At 40.7% G+C, this 18,504-nt stretch overlaps 1 protein-coding gene and 1 long non-coding RNA gene across 3 annotated transcripts in view; one reads left to right on the top strand and one right to left on the bottom strand.

Moving 5' to 3' along the window:
• Positions 1-680: 680 nt before the first annotated feature.
• carmil2 (capping protein regulator and myosin 1 linker 2) overlaps positions 681-18,504 on the top strand; it is a 70,540-nt gene continuing 52,716 nt past the window's right edge. The window contains exons 1-19 of one of the 2 annotated variants that reach the window (XM_051383126.1): positions 681-1,097; positions 5,364-5,467; positions 7,346-7,396; positions 7,795-7,854; positions 8,130-8,251; positions 9,207-9,304; positions 9,567-9,637; positions 10,471-10,544; positions 10,646-10,721; positions 11,699-11,787; positions 12,252-12,346; positions 13,746-13,832; positions 14,052-14,161; positions 14,730-14,807; positions 15,224-15,300; positions 15,675-15,779; positions 16,767-16,836; positions 17,005-17,086; positions 18,257-18,353. In XM_051383126.1, coding sequence (XP_051239086.1) covers positions 1,061-1,097; positions 5,364-5,467; positions 7,346-7,396; positions 7,795-7,854; positions 8,130-8,251; positions 9,207-9,304; positions 9,567-9,637; positions 10,471-10,544; positions 10,646-10,721; positions 11,699-11,787; positions 12,252-12,346; positions 13,746-13,832; positions 14,052-14,161; positions 14,730-14,807; positions 15,224-15,300; positions 15,675-15,779; positions 16,767-16,836; positions 17,005-17,086; positions 18,257-18,353 — 1,583 coding nt within the window. In that variant the 5' untranslated portion in view covers positions 681-1,060. The remainder of the gene's footprint in view (positions 1,098-5,363; positions 5,468-7,345; positions 7,397-7,794; positions 7,855-8,129; positions 8,252-9,206; positions 9,305-9,566; positions 9,638-10,470; positions 10,545-10,645; positions 10,722-11,698; positions 11,788-12,251; positions 12,347-13,745; positions 13,833-14,051; positions 14,162-14,729; positions 14,808-15,223; positions 15,301-15,674; positions 15,780-16,766; positions 16,837-17,004; positions 17,087-18,256; positions 18,354-18,504) is intronic. The other variant, XM_051383125.1, reaches the window with a different exon arrangement.
• On the bottom strand, positions 2,856-4,090 carry LOC127353824 (uncharacterized). Its single transcript, XR_007881374.1, has 2 exons — positions 4,060-4,090; positions 2,856-3,429 (listed from the first exon to the last, which is right to left on the bottom strand). It is a non-coding gene; the product is annotated as an uncharacterized LOC127353824 (long non-coding RNA).

The raw sequence follows: 18,504 nt of genomic DNA, 5'->3' as shown, positions 1-18,504 counted from the left end.
GTACAATGTAATTTTTTCCTATATATATATTATTTTTCGGGGGCTTTTTGTCTTTATTTGACAGGACAGCTTAAGATAGACAGAGAGAGGTAGAGAGAAAAGGGGGGGGATGAAATAGAACAAAGGGCCACAGGTTGGACTCAAACCCACGGCCACTGCAGCAAGGACTGAGCCTTTGTATGTGGGGCTCCAGCTCTACCAGGTACAAATCATTTTTACTGGATGTTTTAGTGCCCCCTGGTGGTTAGAGGTCAGGCCGTGCATGTAACAGTACTGCTGCCTCTGCAGAGTTCACACCACCTGTTAGTGGTAAAGATTATATCCTCTGATATGAATCCTTCAGCCACTGCCAGGCTCTTTTGCACTGGTGTTTGCCTGCGTGTCTGATTCTTCAGTGCGTTCCCATCAAGCATTCAACATCACTACAGTTTGAAGCTGGTCTTGGTGAAGGTGCAGATTTCCTGACTGTGGTGTGTTTCTCAGTGTGGGAGGGGGAGCGAGGTTCCTTACAACCTCAATCTCTTTCACCGTCACTACGATAGTGACTCACAATGTGAGACAGGATGTGTTAAGTTCATGAGCAAAAAGTGCGTGCACGCAATAAGCAAGAAAAGATGACGTGTGTGCACGTATCTGAGTGGAAAAGAGAGAGCGTGGGTTATATGCAGATGTGCATCTATGAGGAAGAGATCTGGTAATAGCTTGTGTGTGTGTGTGTGTGTGTGTCCACACCTTTGATATTTTCACCCTGTGTGTTCAGATATCTGCTGCCACGCATGCACACCTTCGTCCTCTGAGCTCTACTCTTCAGGATGATTACAGATTCATAATGGTTGTCTCGTTCAGATTGGATTTATCTCTTTTAAGGCTGGACATATGAGTAGTTAATTACATGTTGAGATCCCTCCATTATTTCTTCCCTGTGTACTGACAATGTGGTGTAAAACACTCACCAGTTTCCAGTCAGGGTAGTTGACTTACGTTGGAGGTGGGACCCTGGAGGAGCAGCTGAGGATCACAGCTTGACTATTGTGCATTTTCCCATCAGTACCGGCGCTTTATGGACAGCATGGACTGTGTCTCTCAGAACCTGCGAGGTAAGACAAGCCAACTTCAACATCTGTGCTCTTTTATCTAGGGGACAGTTTGAAGATGTGAGAATAGAACAGTCTGTGATCTTCAGCTCTGGGAACTAATGGCTCCTAAAGTCATGTTTTACCCCAGGTAACTGCACATCACATATTCTTACACTCCACTATTAGCTAGTTAAAACGGATGCGCTCTAATCCAACAGGCCTGTAATAAAGCCTACATTCACTATCTTGTTCAGTTTTTGTTCAAACCCTTTTAGAAAGATGTCTGTGCTCACTGTAATGTTGAATTGTATCGTGTTATACTGATAGGTGCCACTCTAGGGCAGGCTAAATGTTAAAAGTAAAGAATACTTGTTTATGGCCTAAAAGATTCCCCAATGCTGATGTGATCCTACATGTGACAGTATTCCATTATCTATGGAAAAGTGGGTGCAGCAGTTAGTCAGTGAGGGGATAACTGTTAACTGGTCAGAGAATAAATGTGCATATTATCAGAGAGACCACACTTTACTGCACCAAACATCAGTCGGACTGGTCTACAGCATTAGACTCACTGTTACAAAGGTCAGATGTGCTCACAGGTTAACCACTCTGTCAGCTAACAGCTGTGTTTCCACTGTGACAGTTGGCGACACCAACAGACAAAAAGAGAGGAAAATGACTCAACGTGTGGTTTGTTAACAATGTTATGAACCGAGTAAAGAGACAGGAAAGAGGCCAGAGAGCACAGGGTTCTTTGGCGTTGTTTTTCTGTTATTGCTTCCACTGTTGATGTGCAGAAATCCTCCAAGGCGTCACTCAGTATGAACATGTCTCTGAAGCTCTGTGCCAAAATATAGCCACAGGACAGGAGAGAGTCTCTGTGAATCAATCTCTGCAAATGTTGTTGATTTCTGAAGTTTTGCTGCTGGACACAAGATGTCTCCTACTTCACTGTAAAGTCCATTCTCAGTGGATGTGCACTGGTGGCTTCAAGTTTCTACATCACACTGTACAAGTTGATACTGGACCAGGACTGACTTCCAAACTATTTGTGATGTCACAAATCATGCTGGTAGGCCCCGCCCCTTAAAATCAGCTTGTCAATGAGCACAGAGAAACTTTCCACTTTCAACAGACGAATGTGAAAACATCCTTCTAGAGTCAAACTCTGCACAGACAGCATTCACACAGCACACTGTAGGGACAAGAAGAAACACTGATTTCTGACTGGAGGGGAACTTTAATTTTCTGCTATAGAAAATATTTTAAGTTTCCTTTTTCCATTGCCTTTTCCCTGCCAGGAATAAGTCTGTTTGTGTAAATACTGTAGTGAAAGGGTTGCGCCCATTTCAGAATGGAACTGTCAATCTTTAATACATTTCTATTTATTATTTCCAGTTATACATGGTGCCATTTATCAAATATGAACTGCACCTTAAAAAGGTCCAGTATGTAGCATTTAGTGGCACACAATGGTGCAGTTCGAGATCACAACTCCCTCGCTTCACCCTGCCCTTTTAAGTGCAAAGAAGATACTACAGTGGCCACAAAACACATGAAAAACGCTAGTTTCTCCATTCTGGGCTGATGTAGAAAGGTTCAACATGGTGGCCTCTACGTACGGTAAACTGCTCGCTCCGCATATATAAACAACTCATTCTAAGGTAATGAAAACACAACCTTTCCTATATTCAGTTGATTATACACTAATGAAAACATACCTATGTGTCAGGGGCTAGTGTTATGGCTGGACCCAGGAGCAGACACACAGACAGGATGAGGGTTTTAAGGGGCTTTATTAAAGACACACACGGGAAAATGAGGGGCGGCCTCGGCAGGAGTGGGCTGGAGAATCGGCAGGGAGACCGAAGACACAGAAGCACTGGAGAGCCGACTCAGGGAACCGAACAGCACGGGAGGCTGTGGAACTGGCAGAGGGACCGAAGACACGGAGGCACTGGAGAGCTGACTCTGGAACCTGAACTGCACGAGAGGGATCCCTGAAACTCAGGAGAGATAGGATCCCAGGGGAGAGCAGGTACAGGAAAATCACACGGAGCAAGCTACTCACTGAGAGGTGGCACGGGAGTACCACCAAGTCCACTGAAAAAACAATCTGGCGCCGAATGAAAGGAAGGCCGGGGTTCTTGAGGGCTGAGACTAACATGTAGATTGGGAGCAGGTGAGACAGGGCACAGGTGAGGTGAAGACCGCACCCTCATTAGACACACACACAGGGAAGGAGGAGGAGCAAAGGGAGCAGGTGAGGAGCTGAGCCATGACACCATTCCATTCTGACAATAGATCCTCCTCAACGTTACACACTGGACCTTTAAAACAAAGCCATAGCACACTGAAAGTAAAAAAAAATAAAACAATAATTCATTATCATTGAAAGTGATGCTAGTGAACTACACTTCACTACACTTCTTCACACTTCAATGCGGCTAATTGTTTAGACACTTACTCAGAAAACGATATCCAGTCTTTAGTATTAGTATTTTGCAACATAAGGCTTCCAATTGGTTTTAATACAAAAAAAATTCAAATACATTTAAAAAAAGCCACATTGTTATCCGAGCACAGTCAAGCCTCTTTAGCAACACCTGAACTTAAATTACAGTAATTTTCTCTGTTTGTTCTCTGTGGTCTAACAGCTCCATGGATTCCTTTCATGGCAATACATTTGGGCAATTTATAGCTGACAGTCTTGAGTTTGAAAGTATACTGTAGATTTTTCCTTTACAGTTACTATGGCTACCTTGGCTTCCTTGTCATCCAATGCCCCCCCAAAAAATTGTATGTGTGTATCACACCAAAGCGTGTAATACACACATCATTCCACTGTGGCAGTGTCATGTTTTCAACACGTTCTCATTCCGACAGGTTAGCAATGATATATGTGCAAGGACACTTACACTTTCAAAATAAAGCTTGTTGCAGTTTGGTTAGGTTCAGGAAAAGATTGTGAATTGCATAATACCTGACATAAGTTGTGTACTCTTCACGTCTAGGTGAGGCAGAATGTGACACTGACACAGTATCTTCTAGTGCAGTGGTTCTCAAATGGGAGTGCACGTACCCCTAGGGGTACCTCGGAGTACTCAGTCATGCATAATTCTCAAAATAATTAACTAAAATAATTTAAATAACAAATTTAAATTCAATTTTAATAAACCACATTTTGTATACAGTATTCCTGTTTTCAATGCGATCATTAACTGCTGTAAAACCTCACAGAAGAAGAAGAAGAAAGGCAATGATGTTTGCTCACTGTTAGCAGGAAACCAGTTTCGATTTTAAATGACAGATGAAAAGCAAGTAAATGTATTTGTGGTTGAAATGTAGCAGCAACAGAGCTGAAAACAAGGAGAAAGAAGTGAAAGGAAAGCGAAACAGGGCCAAGAACTACTGTCAGTATCATAAAGAATATGTTTTAATGCGATTTACCTCAACGAACCCCAACCCTCCCAAAGCACTGTGCTTTTACAGTTACAAGGTTGTTTAATAAATCAGACACTGATGGTGCAGGGCTGTATTTTGCCTCTTTATATAGGCTTTTTTTCTGCGCTGGTGGGGGGGGGGGGGTACTTGACTAAAAAAGTATTTCAAAAGGTGTGCATTTTTGAAAAAAGTTTGAAAACCACTGCTTTGGTAAATGAGTGGGTCCATTACAGGCTCTGGTGTGAGATTGGCCATGTGTGGTGCCTCTTAGCAATGCTGCTAAATACACGGTGGAAACTCAAAGAAAGAGTCTGCTCAATCCTGCACTACTACTGAGAGACGCCATGCAAAGTTTGTGCATGTGGAATATTCCAGTCAGCCCGCATTAGCTGATCTCTCTGACTCTAAACAGGTTCTGACCTGTGGAAGACGCATTAAAACTCTTTTTATATGGATGGTAAATGGACCTGTACCTGTATAGCGCCTTTCTAGTCTTCTGACCACTCAAAGCGATTTTACACTACGTGCCACATTCACCCTTTCACACACATTCACTCAGTGGTGGCAAAGTCCATCTAACAGAAACTAATCATTCACACACCGATGCACAGCATCAGGAGCAATTCGGGGTTCAGTATCTTACTCAAGGACACCGACACGTGGCGCGAGGAGCCGGGGATCGAACCAACAACCTTCCGATGAGTGCCTCTGAGCCACAGGTTGATCCCATGAGCTATGCAGAGGATAGGGGATGATGAAGGTCCAGCAGTAGTCATCATGACAGATACTTGGGTTCAGTCATCCTCACAGTGCAACTGTTTTTGTCTGTGACCCTGTAAGCAGATGAGATCTCAGAGCTGCTGAAGCCTCACAAAGTCTGTCTGGTGGCACCTGTTGTCCTGAATCACTCCAGTCAGACGTGTGGGAGATCGGCCAACAGGATTGTGGTGAGTGATGGACAGATTCGCTCCTGGGACAGTGAAATCTAATACTGAGTTTCTTATACTTACTGAAACCAGGTATCACAGGTTCAGAGTTTTTAAGTGCAAAATACTGTAGATGTGATGTTTTAATCAAAGAAGCAGAAGTCTGATGAATACAGGTGTGTGTGAAGGACTGGTGAGCACAACTGACCCTTCATTAGTCCCGCCCCTTTTTGCTGTGAGCTCCAATAAGAGTTGAGCAAGCATCGGTCAGAACCTCGGTCAACTTCCTCCTTTCCTGTACTTGCTTCCTGTGTATGCTATTTGCTAGGCTAATCTCTGTTGGAAAGACAACCACATTGTGAAGACGATTAAAAGATAAAAGTGACATATAGTCATATATAGTCACATCTTAAGTTTGATACTTTTAGCAAAACATAAGTTAACAGGCTAGCTAACAATTGATGTAAATTAGCTAGTTATCTTGCATTATGCCAACGTTAGCTTTCAGATGTAACTAACGTTAGGTAGCTAACAATTGATATAGACAAGCTAGCTAGTTAGCTAACCATTTGCTCTTAGCACAATACTTGCTAACTAGCTAGCTAATGATTGCTGAAGATTAGCTAGGTAGCTAGTTAGCTAGTCTTTTGCTCTGTAGCAAAACGCTTGCTAACAAGTTAGCTAATGATTGACGTAGTTAGCTAGCATTTTGCTTTCATTGGCTGACTGAAGATCTGACTATATATATGACATTCTTATCTTTTAACCATCTTCAAAATGAGGATGTCTTTTCAACGCAACTCGTCTCACAGGTTCTCATGGATCCTGGTGGAGCCTCCCGCCACGGTCCTGCTAGACTGCCACTGCTAATATCACTGATATTATTGTTATTATTATTATTATTATTGTCTCCCATCGCTGTGGCGGTTGTCATCGTCATCATCTTCTTCACGTTCATCATCATCATCATCATCATCAGTCACTACTATTAGTGCAGTTATTGCTACTGTTGTTGTTGTGCACCTGTGTCTCTGTCTCTGTCCTTCTCTCTCTCTCTCTCTCTCTCTCTCTCTCTCTCTCTCTCTCTCTCTAAAGATAACTTCTGTTATAAATTGGCGCTATACAAATAAAATTGACCTGAATTGAATTGAACACAGATTAGCCTAGCACATAGCATATCTAAGTACAGGAAAGGAGGAATTTGACTGAGGCTTGCTCAACTATCAGGAAGGGTCAATTATTGTGGTATTGTGTATTGTGATCCTGTCCTGTATGATTGCTTTGGTATGTCACTGTGTATATGTTCACTGTGTGTCACTTGGTTTGTGGTATTTTGTTTAATTTTGTCTAGGAATATGCATCTAAAGCACAATATCAACTGGCCTTTCACCTGCACAGTTACCTAATCTTAGACTGCGTTTACGCTGCAGGCCGCTCAATTCTGATTGATTGCTCAGATCTGATTTATTTTGTTTGGCTATTTTTTAAATGAGGCCTATATCACAATCCAGTGTGAACACACCACGGTCCTAAAGTGCCCCACATGACCTAGAGTGAATAGAATAGAATTCTGATATGACTGTTCACACTGAGGTCACACTGCAAGAATCAGACCTGTATCTGATTTAGACCACATATGAAAGTGGCCTGAATCAGAATAGAAAAGATCAGATTTCATGTGGTTTTTCATGCTGTCATTAAAATCTGATCTGAGTCACATATGAGCAAAAAAATCAGCCTGCAGTGTGAACATAACATTAGTTGTTGAAGGGCCATGAGTCAAACTAAACTAACACACAACAACCCTGATCAATACCGTATACTGTAACCACCATGTTGTGCCTGTCGGGGGAGCCACAGGTCTGTCAGTCCCATACCTGATGAGTTGTCTCTGTCTAGGTCCTGAGTCTATGGAGAGGTTACCTGGTTATAAACAAACAACCTGTCAGGGTAAATATCACATTGTTAACTACACCAACACCCATCAGCACATTTTATGAGACAGTTTGAAATATGTTTTATTTTTCTCACTGACTTTAATCGGCTCATTCTGACCTTTTCTGGACTATTTATTTAGCTTTTTATGTGAAATATTCAATAGTTTTCAACAATTATTACAATGCCATAAACTCAGAAATTGAATTTCTAGACATTTGAAAGCTGTGTTTTCAAGCAGAGTTGACAGTATCTCAGACTTGACAGTATGGAAAAAGTGTGGAATTTTATTTTAGTAATTTAGTATTTGGTATTTTTAGATTAGTTTTTTATGTATGTAAATAAATTGTCTCTGTGTACTTCTGTTGCACACTCGCTTGTATTTGAACTGAATTAATTTTTTTTGAGTACAGGTGGAGAGCACTTTCAGCTACCTGGAGATTTGCTCCATCAACATTCACAGTCTCACCGAGGTACACTCCAGATCAAAATCATACTTTTCTACAATATTTAATCAAGGTTTCTTTTCTTTATTGTATATTTTACCCAGTTAGATTCTATTTGTTTAATTATTATTATTCCGTAACACACTAGTTGCTGTTGAAAACAGAAATAGCTTATTAACAATAATTGTGAAATATTGTGAGAGGAAATTACAGTCTTTACATTCTACTTAAAGTTAAAAAAGCTTATGGCTTTTATGTTTGAGTGAGCATCATAAATGTGTGACGCGGCGTGCTTGTTTCAGATTGTGTTGGAGACAGACAGGCAGACTCTGTCTTTCAGCGCATTGCATGTTGAGGATCTGGAGTCCATGGTCGGTCACATGACTGCCTCACTGAAGAGGATCTTCCCTGATTCCTCTCCAGGGTGGGTCTCATTCCACAACCTCCACATCAGTGATCAGATAAGCTACAAGCTCATATTCTACGTGCATTTTTACATACAGCATCCCTCTTCTGGGGCCATGTGTATATGCTGATGAAAACCTCTGTATATGGATATTCTGTAGTGTTAATTGATTCAGGTCCAAATCTTGACATTTTAGTGCAAGGTATTTAAATTCTACATATTGTGGTATAAATGTTCATAGCGACTGCCCTCTAGTTGAAACCCTGCTATTGCAATTGAATTTTGCTATTGGCTGATCTGGAGGCATAAAAGCAACATCTATATATTCAAATCTTAGCTTAGCTAATGTTAAAAAACACTAGCTAACAAGCTAGATAATTTACATTGCTAGCTAGATAATTACCCAGCATTTTTCTACTAGCTAACTAACAAAAAATATAGATTAGCCGGCTAGTTAGCTAGCGTTTTGCTATACTTTGCAAACTTAAAGCTGCTGTAGGTAACTTTTTAACTTTTCGTCATATTCACTGAAACGTTCACTATATCCTGACAGTAGGACATGAGACAGATAATGTGTGAAACAATCAGGTTCCTCTGGCTCCTCCTAGTGCTCCTAATGGGATTTACAAGAATCTACCGGGCCTGAATGAAAACAACCAATCAGAGCAGAGGAAAATAGTTGATTGCTGAGTCTTACCAGCGCATCAAATACAGACGCGTTGGGACTCTGGGAATGAGATTCAAACAATCAACTATCTTCAAGCCACCAACAAAAAGTGTCTTTGTGTCTTTCTTGTTGTGTGTGTGACCCTGGAAAAATAGCTGTTACTTTAGCAGCAGCTAATGGGGATTCAAGAATAAAGAAAAAGAACAGAAAACATTATCCCTGCTAGACATCAGCATGTTAGCTTAGTTACTTTAGTTTAGTGTGTCTAGCCTCACAGGCTTGTTATACAGTACATTTCTCCTCCAGAAAGCTGTTGAAGACGATTGCTCCAGATCTCCAGCAGAGACTCCTCACACAGACTGCTGTGGTCGAGGAGCAGATCAACAGTCAGCCTGGCTACTGTGGTACGTGCTTTTCATTGTGCAGTACAGGTGATCAGATGATGATCAGTGTCTATGTTCACACGTAAGAAGCCATTTGTTAACTTCCCCCCTCAGCGAAAGCTAGTGACGATATTGTCAGCTTCTTAACAAGCTGGCCATAGTATTTTTTCCTTATTTGTGAACAGCTGATGAGCACATTTACAGAGATGATCAATGATACATTGACCACTCCAGGAAGCTCATGTATTTGCGGATAGATAGTGTTTGAATGTGTGTTCCCTAGGAGGATTCTCTGATACCTACGCTGCTCTGTGTGATTTCAATGAGATGCCATTTAGAGAGGAGATTCAGTGGGTAAGTTTCACTTCTCTAATGCAACGTCACTTTTTTTGCCATAAATTACTTGAACCCGTTCAGAAGCCAATTCCAGTTATGTTTCAAACACACAAAAAACATTGTAATGGTGAATTTCTACGCTAAATGTACTAAATGTATTTTCTGTATTTATTAATGAGCAAAGTGATACACATTGCAGGAATATTTTGTGTTATTTTAACAAAATACCCCCCACACACACCTGGGGTCATGAAACCTTCTTGATTTTAAGAAGTGTAAGAAAACTTTAAAAATATACACAGTAGGTCTATATCTCAGCATTTAGTTCATTTCTGTGAAGAAAACTGGATGAAATTGTTGTTTAAAGTTAAGATTTCTATTTAAGATCTAAAGTTATTCAGAGAGCCTTCACTCTGTGATAAACAGTCTCGTCCTGTATTAGAAAAGTTAAAACAACCAAAGAGCTGATAGACCAATGAGGACAAATCACTCAATGTATTGAAGCCTATTAAGAATTTTAAAAACACATAATACAGACAGAGAATTGTGTAAAAAGTCATCTCTGATCAATATTCACAGGAAATAAATTGCTTAAAATTCATCCAAATCTCAGGTTTTACACAAACTTCCTGCAGTTATTGTGTTCACTGTTTGGGTTCATTGTACAGTCAGCTGTTCTGTACTGTTATTGTTATACACTGAATATAAAATAAAAAAATATATATAACATATTACTTAATCAGTAGATTAGAGAAGGGAACAACAGTTGGGAACCAGTGTGTTAAGTGACACCTATAACCCAATGGTATCATTGGTGTATCCAAATAAAGCACGGCTAACTGTTTTGGCAGGACATCGACAACATTTACTACATCAACAACTGGAGACAGTTCAACCTGCAGGACTTCAGCCACTTAGACAGCAGGTGAGATACAGGACAGTGTTGTTTCATCCAGTCTTACCTTACGGACTCTGTTTATATTCATCTCCTCGTTCCACATCCTTTCTCTTCTCCTTTCCTCTCAGGGACTTGGCATTAGCAGTAGCAGCTCTGTCTTTCAACCAGTGGTTTACCAAGATCTACTGTAAAGAACTCAAACTGGTACACTCTCTTCTAAGTTCATTGTATGTGTTGTTCTGTTGTTTAAGAAATAGTGCCACGTACATGGAAGCCCATAAGCTCATGTGATGGAAAAATTCACCTGTTCATAGTTATGTAATCTGTTGGATTGAAGTGTTGAGACTGGATGACCAGTTTCTTTAAAATGTCTTAAAATGACATCATATGATTTCTGTGTATGGCACTTATTGTGTTCTAAATGGTCTGCCTGTTTTAATATTATATTGAAGCCCACATGGGCACGAGTGAAGATAAATCTCAGCAACAGATGTGCCTGGTGCTGTAGGAGTGGCTATATCCGCTGCTATACCGGGAATGGACCCTTCCTAAGTCGGGCCCCTGTTGGAAGCTCGGTCAGCTTCCTCCTTTCCTGTACTTAGATATGCTATGTGCTAGGCTAATGTTGAAAAGACAACCACATTTTAAAAATGGTTAAAAGATACAAGTTAGCTAATGTTAGCAAAACACTAGCTACATCAATTGTTAGCTAGGTAATTAAAATAAATAGAAAAAGCGTTTGATAACATTAGCTGTGTAACTAGCTAGCTAACGATTAATGTACGTTAGGTTAGCTAGCTAGTTAGCCAGTATTTTGCACTCTATAATATAGTTTTAATACACCACAGAATTAATATTCTGACTTTGACTTTGTTACTGGTGTGAAAAGGTCTGACACAGCACCAGGTTAGCGCTATTAAACGTTGCTCTGCTGGACTGCTGGAAGCATTTTAAACTGAATGACACACAGCCATTTACAGGAAGATGAGCCGGTCACTGCTTCCAGTATTATCCCACCAGCAGCCTGCAATAGTCTCCCCTGGTTCCTGGTTTCAAGGGTTTTTGTGAATCTATGGGAAATGTATCGCCACATTTCACTAACTCCATTCCACTCGTTGTTTGGAGCCATAAAAATAAAATGTAGTAATACCAGACTGGGCTGTCCGTCTTTGTCCCTTCAGTCAGTAGACGTCCAGCAGCAGCTGACTTTCCTGCTGTCCAGATCTCCCAGTCTGGAGGAGCTCTCACTGGAGGCCAGTGGACTCAAACTGTGAGTTTGTGCAAGTGTGTGTGTGTTTGTGTGTGACTGTAGGAATATAACAAACAACAAGCTTCAGCTTTTCTTTGAGGGGATTTTGTCTTGAGGAAGTATTAAGGAGTATTTTCTTTCTTTTTTCTGAAGTCTTAACAGTCAATCAATGATCAAACTATGATCACTTTAAATTAAATAATTAAAATTAAAATAATTGTCAATAAAAATAGCCAGCCCGATTTTGTACCAACTTGCAAATATGTGATTAAGTTTAAATATTATATTATGTATATTATATAAAATATTTGTTGCTCATTTGCTGGGGACCCCATACAACCCACTCAAGGACCTCTGACCAAGAGACACTGTAGGACTGGGTTAGGGAAATACTGCTCAAGAAAGAATTAAACACAAGCTGTTTCTAAGTCTGGTTTTACAGGGATTGATTGAGATTGAGAAGTAACCTTGGTATTCTGCTGCAGGGACTTTGCAGTGAAAATGGCAGCTGCCCTACGTGAGCACACCTCCTCTGCCCTGCAATACATCAACCTGTCAGGAAATCCAATCGAAGACAAAGGTGGGCACTTTATACGTCACATCTGAGTGGTATAAGCACGGTATTAGAATAGATCAGTTGTTGTAAGCCATTTTGAGGCAAGTAGCCAGTTCTTCTGCTTGCCTTTCTCTGTGAAGTTCTGCCAGTTTGTGAAATGGGCAGCTTCAGAATTTATCTGGAATAAAATTTGGCATCTTGTCGAGCCTAGGGTCAGTTCACCCAAATAACAAAAAAAAAAAAAAAGACCTCTGGTAGTATCTAGCCATGCTTGATCTATTCCTGTAATGTATGGGGGGCAGGAGTGTGTAGTGTGTAACATTAGAGAAGATCTATTGTCAGAAATGGAATAATAACATTCATAGTATGTTTTCTTTAGTGTGTAATCACCTGTGTAAGTTTGACTGTTGGAATCGTTATGGTAAATGGTAAATGGACCTGTACTTGTATAGCACCTTTCTAGTCTTCCAACCAATCAAAGCGCTTTTACACTACATGGCACATTCACCCTTTCACTCAGTGAAGTCCATCAAACAGAAACTAACTCATTCATACACATTCACACACTGGAGCAATGCAGGGTTTAGTATCTTGCTCAAGAATACTTTGACATGTGGCAGGAGGAACCAGGGATCGAATCAACAACCTTCCAATCAGGAGACATCCCGCTCTGCCTCTGCACCACAGCCGCCACTGTTATGTTTTTGTTACCTTAGAATGAGCCATTGTGGGGCGCTTGTATAGCTCGTAGTTCACAGCCCGCTCTCATATTCAGGTCGTCAACTACAGACGCAAGCAGTGTTCAGTTAGTTGCAGTCTGAAACTTCATGACTAGATGCCACTAAATCCTACACACTGGACCTTTAAATGCAAATAAATTGTTATTACAACAAGATTAATATGGCTGCCAGATATTGTTAGCTACAGCTGTGTAGCAGCCAGTAGTCCAATAACTACCGCAAATCTACTGCCAATAACGTTTCAATTCTAAATTTTAATTAAGTCAACATGTCTGCTGTGAAAACATGTACATGTGATACAATGAGGAATGACGACTGTATTCATAACAGCTTTGCATTTTAAATGAACACTAGCAATTTCATATGGTTTGTGCATATTATGGTGCACTTGTATACTACTATAAGAAACTTTTGTTTGACCTAAATGCTTGTTTAAATCAGTATGCGTATTGAATTGCAGACTACAGTTCAGGGACAAATTTCAGACCAAAGACCAATTTTTTGGGGACAGCTTGTCCAGTTGTGGACAGAGGGCAGGTCCCCAATTTGGAAAAAGCTGATCTTTGTGTCAGTGGTTAGGGTTATGGTTATGGTTAGGGTTAGGGTTAAGGTAAGTCTCACGGAAATGAATGTTATGTCCCCCAAAGTGACATAAGTATACATGTGTGTGTTTTCATTCCTAGGTGTAATAGCTCTCAGTCAGGAGTTTGGGAATCTAGCTGAAGGACTCAAGCACCTTTCTCTATCCCGGGTATCAATGACTGCTAGAGGTACACACACTATACATTTTACAACATACCCACTGTGGTCTGTTTTTTATTATAATTTTATAAAAAGAGGAAGACATATGAAGAGGAGGTGAATATCACCTGGACAGTGTACTATTAGTCCTGCAGTTCCCTGTCCTGTCCTTTCCAAGGTGAACAAGAATAGAAAGAGCTATGATTTTACATCCAGTTTGGTGCACAGTCTGATCTATCCGTTTGCAGGTCTTGGCTGTCTGAGTCAGGTGTTATCCTCCACTCAGCTGTTCTCCGCCACTCTGACCCACCTGGATCTGTCCAGTAACCCCGGCAGCCTAATTACTGAAGAGGCCACGGTACATTCTGCGCACATGCATACACATACAATACACATACTGTACATACACATTCAGAAGTGGCGCTATAATACGGAAGGCTCAGGAAAAATCCAGGAATAAAAAGAAAAAACCCACCTTATCAGGCTTACTCCAGCATACTGGATTTATAGACCTTTTTCACAGCAGCCATGTTTGTGTTACCGATGATACTAATTAAGGCTTCGTTCCATTTAGTGTAGCGGAGCCTTTTTTTGTGAGCCAACATGCACAATGTCAGTACCCTAAATGCTTGACCTGAATGAAACAGAGCCTTAATTAGATACAATATATACAATGTATAGCATATACAATTATAGTAAATATGTACAATATTTAAAGGGACACATACAGGTTTAACTCCTGGACTCAAAGGCCCGGTATATGTGCAGGGAAGGACCTTCTACATGTCCCAGTTAACACTGGTTTGTGGGAACAAATCTGTCATTTACTTTTCAGCAACACTTGTGCACTCTTTGCACCAAAACATGCCGAAACATCTTAAACATATACTAACTACACAATATGTACACGTGTGTGTGTCTTGCAGTTTCTCTTCAAGTTCTTGTCAAGTACTAACTCTCTGTCTCATCTGGACCTCAGCGACACTACCTGCCCTCTGGACACGGTCAGTGAGAGACAGTTTTTACAGACGTTTTGGAAAATTTGCTTGCTGTCAGAGGAGATACAATCACATTGAGAGACAGGTCTGTGACGTGGTTAGCCTCACTTAGCAGAAAGACTAGAAGCAAAGTGCTAGCCAAGCTCCAGATTATTATATAATCATAAAATTTTACATGTACAAAAAAACATTGCTGTTTATAAAGTCTCAGTGAGGGGAATAGTGGAACTAAGTACACAGGGCCCTCAGAAAGCCTGGGAATTACCTGAAAACTTCAAATTTGAAAATGTTTATTAATATATTATTAATAATCTATTACTGTCTGGCTATTTATTGTATCTAAACCAATAATAGAGCCTCTCAGTTGATGTGTTATTAACTGTGAACTTCTGTGCTTCACTCATTCTAACTTTGTCTTGCAGTTATTTGTGTCCCTGTCAGCTGGATGTTGTTACAAACTGATGCACCTGAACCTGGCCAGAAACCCTTTCAGCCACAGGTCAGCTCCCATGAGCCACTTCAGTAAAGTCACCAGTCCTCAGTTTGTTAGCTGTGCACTTGACATCCTCTGTCAACTTCCTTATTCGCCGTACTTAGATATGCTATGTGCTAGATGGTTGAAAGATAAAAGAAACATATATATATATATATATATATATATATATTGCTAGCTAATCTAGATTAATCATTAGCTAGCTAGTTACATCTGATATTTAATGTTAGCAAAACGCTACTTACTCATAATCCACTAATCCATAATTTCATGGTGTGTTTGATAAAACTATGTGTGTGTGTGTGTGTGTGTGTGTGTGTGTGTGTGTGTGTGTGTGTGTGTGTGTGTGTGTGTGTGTGTGTGTTGTTGTGCCCGTGTAGAAAGGTGCGCGAGGTGACCAGGAGCATTCGCGAGTTCTTCAGTCAGAGCTGTGAGTTAAAATACGTGGGCCTGTCTGCAACCAAACTACCTCCACAAGCTCTCAGGTGTGTTTCCTCCCAACAAATGCAACAATATGAAATTTAAACCTTTAAACCAGTGTTTCTCAAACATTTTACATGGTGTACCACCTCACAAAATATCAGGCTCTCCAAATACCACCATTATGACCGGGGTTAATCTCATCCCATATTGAAAAATAAAAATCACTGTGCCTTACTGAATCAATACAGGATGCAATTTGTCCTGTATTTTGGTGCACATCCTTCTGTAACGCATTAGAAATAATGAAACCAAAAGAGTTTCCCAAGTATTAAATCACAATTTGCAAAAGAGAATGACACCTTGAATGACAGCTCGTCATCATTGTCCTGACTACGGAGACTCAGATGCACGTTTTTTTTTTAATGTTGGCAAATACCTTCAAAAGAAAGAGGCCGTCCTAACACAGATCTCAGTAGCAAACAGAGCACCAATGGACATCAGTTGGAATGGGTACAAAAATGTCCTGTTGCTCCTGATAGACTGTCCAACCTGAAGCAAGATTATGCAAGGGACACAAATCGGTTCATAAAAATCATCATAATGCAGTGTTTAACACTCAAAATCTCATAGGGGAGGACTCGGAGACCTGGCGCTTGATCTGGCATTCCGGGCATGGGACCGCTGACACGGTATCCCTTATTCCTCCATGTTGAAGGTAGCAAACTTAGCGTAGGCCGACCCTGTTCAGCTACAGACAGTTCACACAGGAGGAAGGTTGAATCCTAATTAGAAGATTATTTGTTGACTGTCACGCTGTACAAAAGTCTCATATACCGCAACGTGTAACTAGTCATGGATGTATGCATGTGCTTCATGCATGAATGTGACTATGTAGCAGGCTGATATTGAAAGCTTGCATACTACCAGTGGTACCTGTACCATAGCTGGCGAACCGGTGGGTTAAGCCAATAAATAACTATTGTAATAGCTATAACATGTATGGATGTATATATTTCTTTTATAGACTTTTAGATATGTTTTGCAACTAGGTTATTACTGCAGGGCCTGGCAACCAACACTCGTCTCTTTGGGCTGGAGTTGGACCTCAGTAGCTGTGAGGTAGAGTACACATTCTCACACAAATGCAATAAAACACCTTTTTTGTTTGTGATGATGATGGCAGAAGCCACAGTAAACAAATTACTATATACCTGTGTGTCTGTGTGTGTGTGTGTGTGTGTGTGTGTGTGTGTGTGTGTGTGTGTGTTTGTGTGTGTGTGTGTGTAGCTACGTTCAGCGGGGGCCCAGGTGATACAAGAGCACATCTCTGAAGCTACAGCTATCAAAAGTCTGGATATCTCTGACAATGGTATGGAAAACCACACACACACACATACACAGTTTTTCAAGAGGAAGAGGTGGCAGTATTCCATCCACAGTTAGCTTAGTTTAAGACTGGAACCACGGGGAAACATACCCTGACTCTGTCCAAAGCAGTGCCTGAAATGGGCTGCTACTGAGCACATCTGATTGATTGTACCCTCACTTTTTATTGCGTATCGCCACCTCATGGGGAGTCTAGTTACTAAACACCTTCGTAAGGCTAGATTTGTTTTTGTTTAGGCATGAGGAGTTAGATGGTTGGGGTTAATTATGGCTGTAAAGTTCCCTGATGGAGGGTATAAACTGTGCCAAACAATGCACATTTCTGTTTCTTTGTAAAACTGAACCTGAAAACATAACGTCATCTGTCTGTATCTTCTTATTATTCTCATTTTCTCACTGAAGTCAAAAAGCTGCCACACCTCTGATGGACCTGAGGAGGATTCATCCTCAATTTCAAATTTCATATCTTTGCACCTTGATACAGCTACTACATTTTTTTTATCTTACTGACTTAAATTTTCACATATTTGTATTACAATTTAACTGTCTTGCAATGTATCTTTACACTCCTAGTCCAAAGGTAATAACATCCACCAAACAGCACCTCTAAAGCTCAAAACAGAACATGTTATATTTAATTTGTTTAATCCGTACAAAAAATGAAGCGATAAACAACGTTGAGGTTTTATGGGGAGTTTCTGTATGTGCTGGATTACTGCTTGGCCAGGAGCAGTGTGTCCCTGGAGCCTTGTTGTCAACGTGAGGTTGCCAGTCAACATGCAGACACACTAACTGAACCAGGCTATGAAGTGAATTTGTTAAACATAGCCTCTGTATTTTGTTTCCACAAAAAAAAATTCAATTCAATTCAATTCAGATTAGAGGATTTGATTTAAATATGGAAATACCTGATGTCATTCCCTCCCGGAAGTGGAATAAATGTATGAAATTATTTTAAGAATGATTGTCAATGACCAGCTGGAGACTCAGAACCAGAGGTGGGACGTTAAGTACAGATATTTTTTTTGAATCAGTACTTCTACTTTTACCAGTCTTTCACCTCTGGTCAGAACACTTGATGTGACTTTCATGGCTGACAGAATAATGCAAATCCTCTGTTTGCTCCCCTCCTCCCTTCCCTGTCTGGCTGTAGGTTTTGAGAACAACATGGTCACTCTGGTCCTGTCTGTCGGTCGATGTCACTCCCTTCGACACCTAGCACTGGGGAGAAACTTTGCCATGAAGTCCAGGTCTGGGAAACATAATGCATTGTACACGATTCTGTCCCCCACCCAGTATGTCTACTCCTGACATCAGCTCATTACAGGGATATAAAGCTTTTCATACAGACAGCTGCAGACAAATGAAGCAACAGTCCAAAGTTGTTGTCATTATTTTCAG

Source organism: Dicentrarchus labrax, unplaced genomic scaffold, assembly GCF_905237075.1.
Source record: "Dicentrarchus labrax unplaced genomic scaffold, dlabrax2021, whole genome shotgun sequence".
NCBI classification, from domain to species: Eukaryota; Metazoa; Chordata; class Actinopteri; family Moronidae; genus Dicentrarchus; species Dicentrarchus labrax.
The sequence above is the reverse complement of the archived record's forward strand: the minus strand, read 5'-3'. Positions and strand labels throughout refer to the sequence as shown.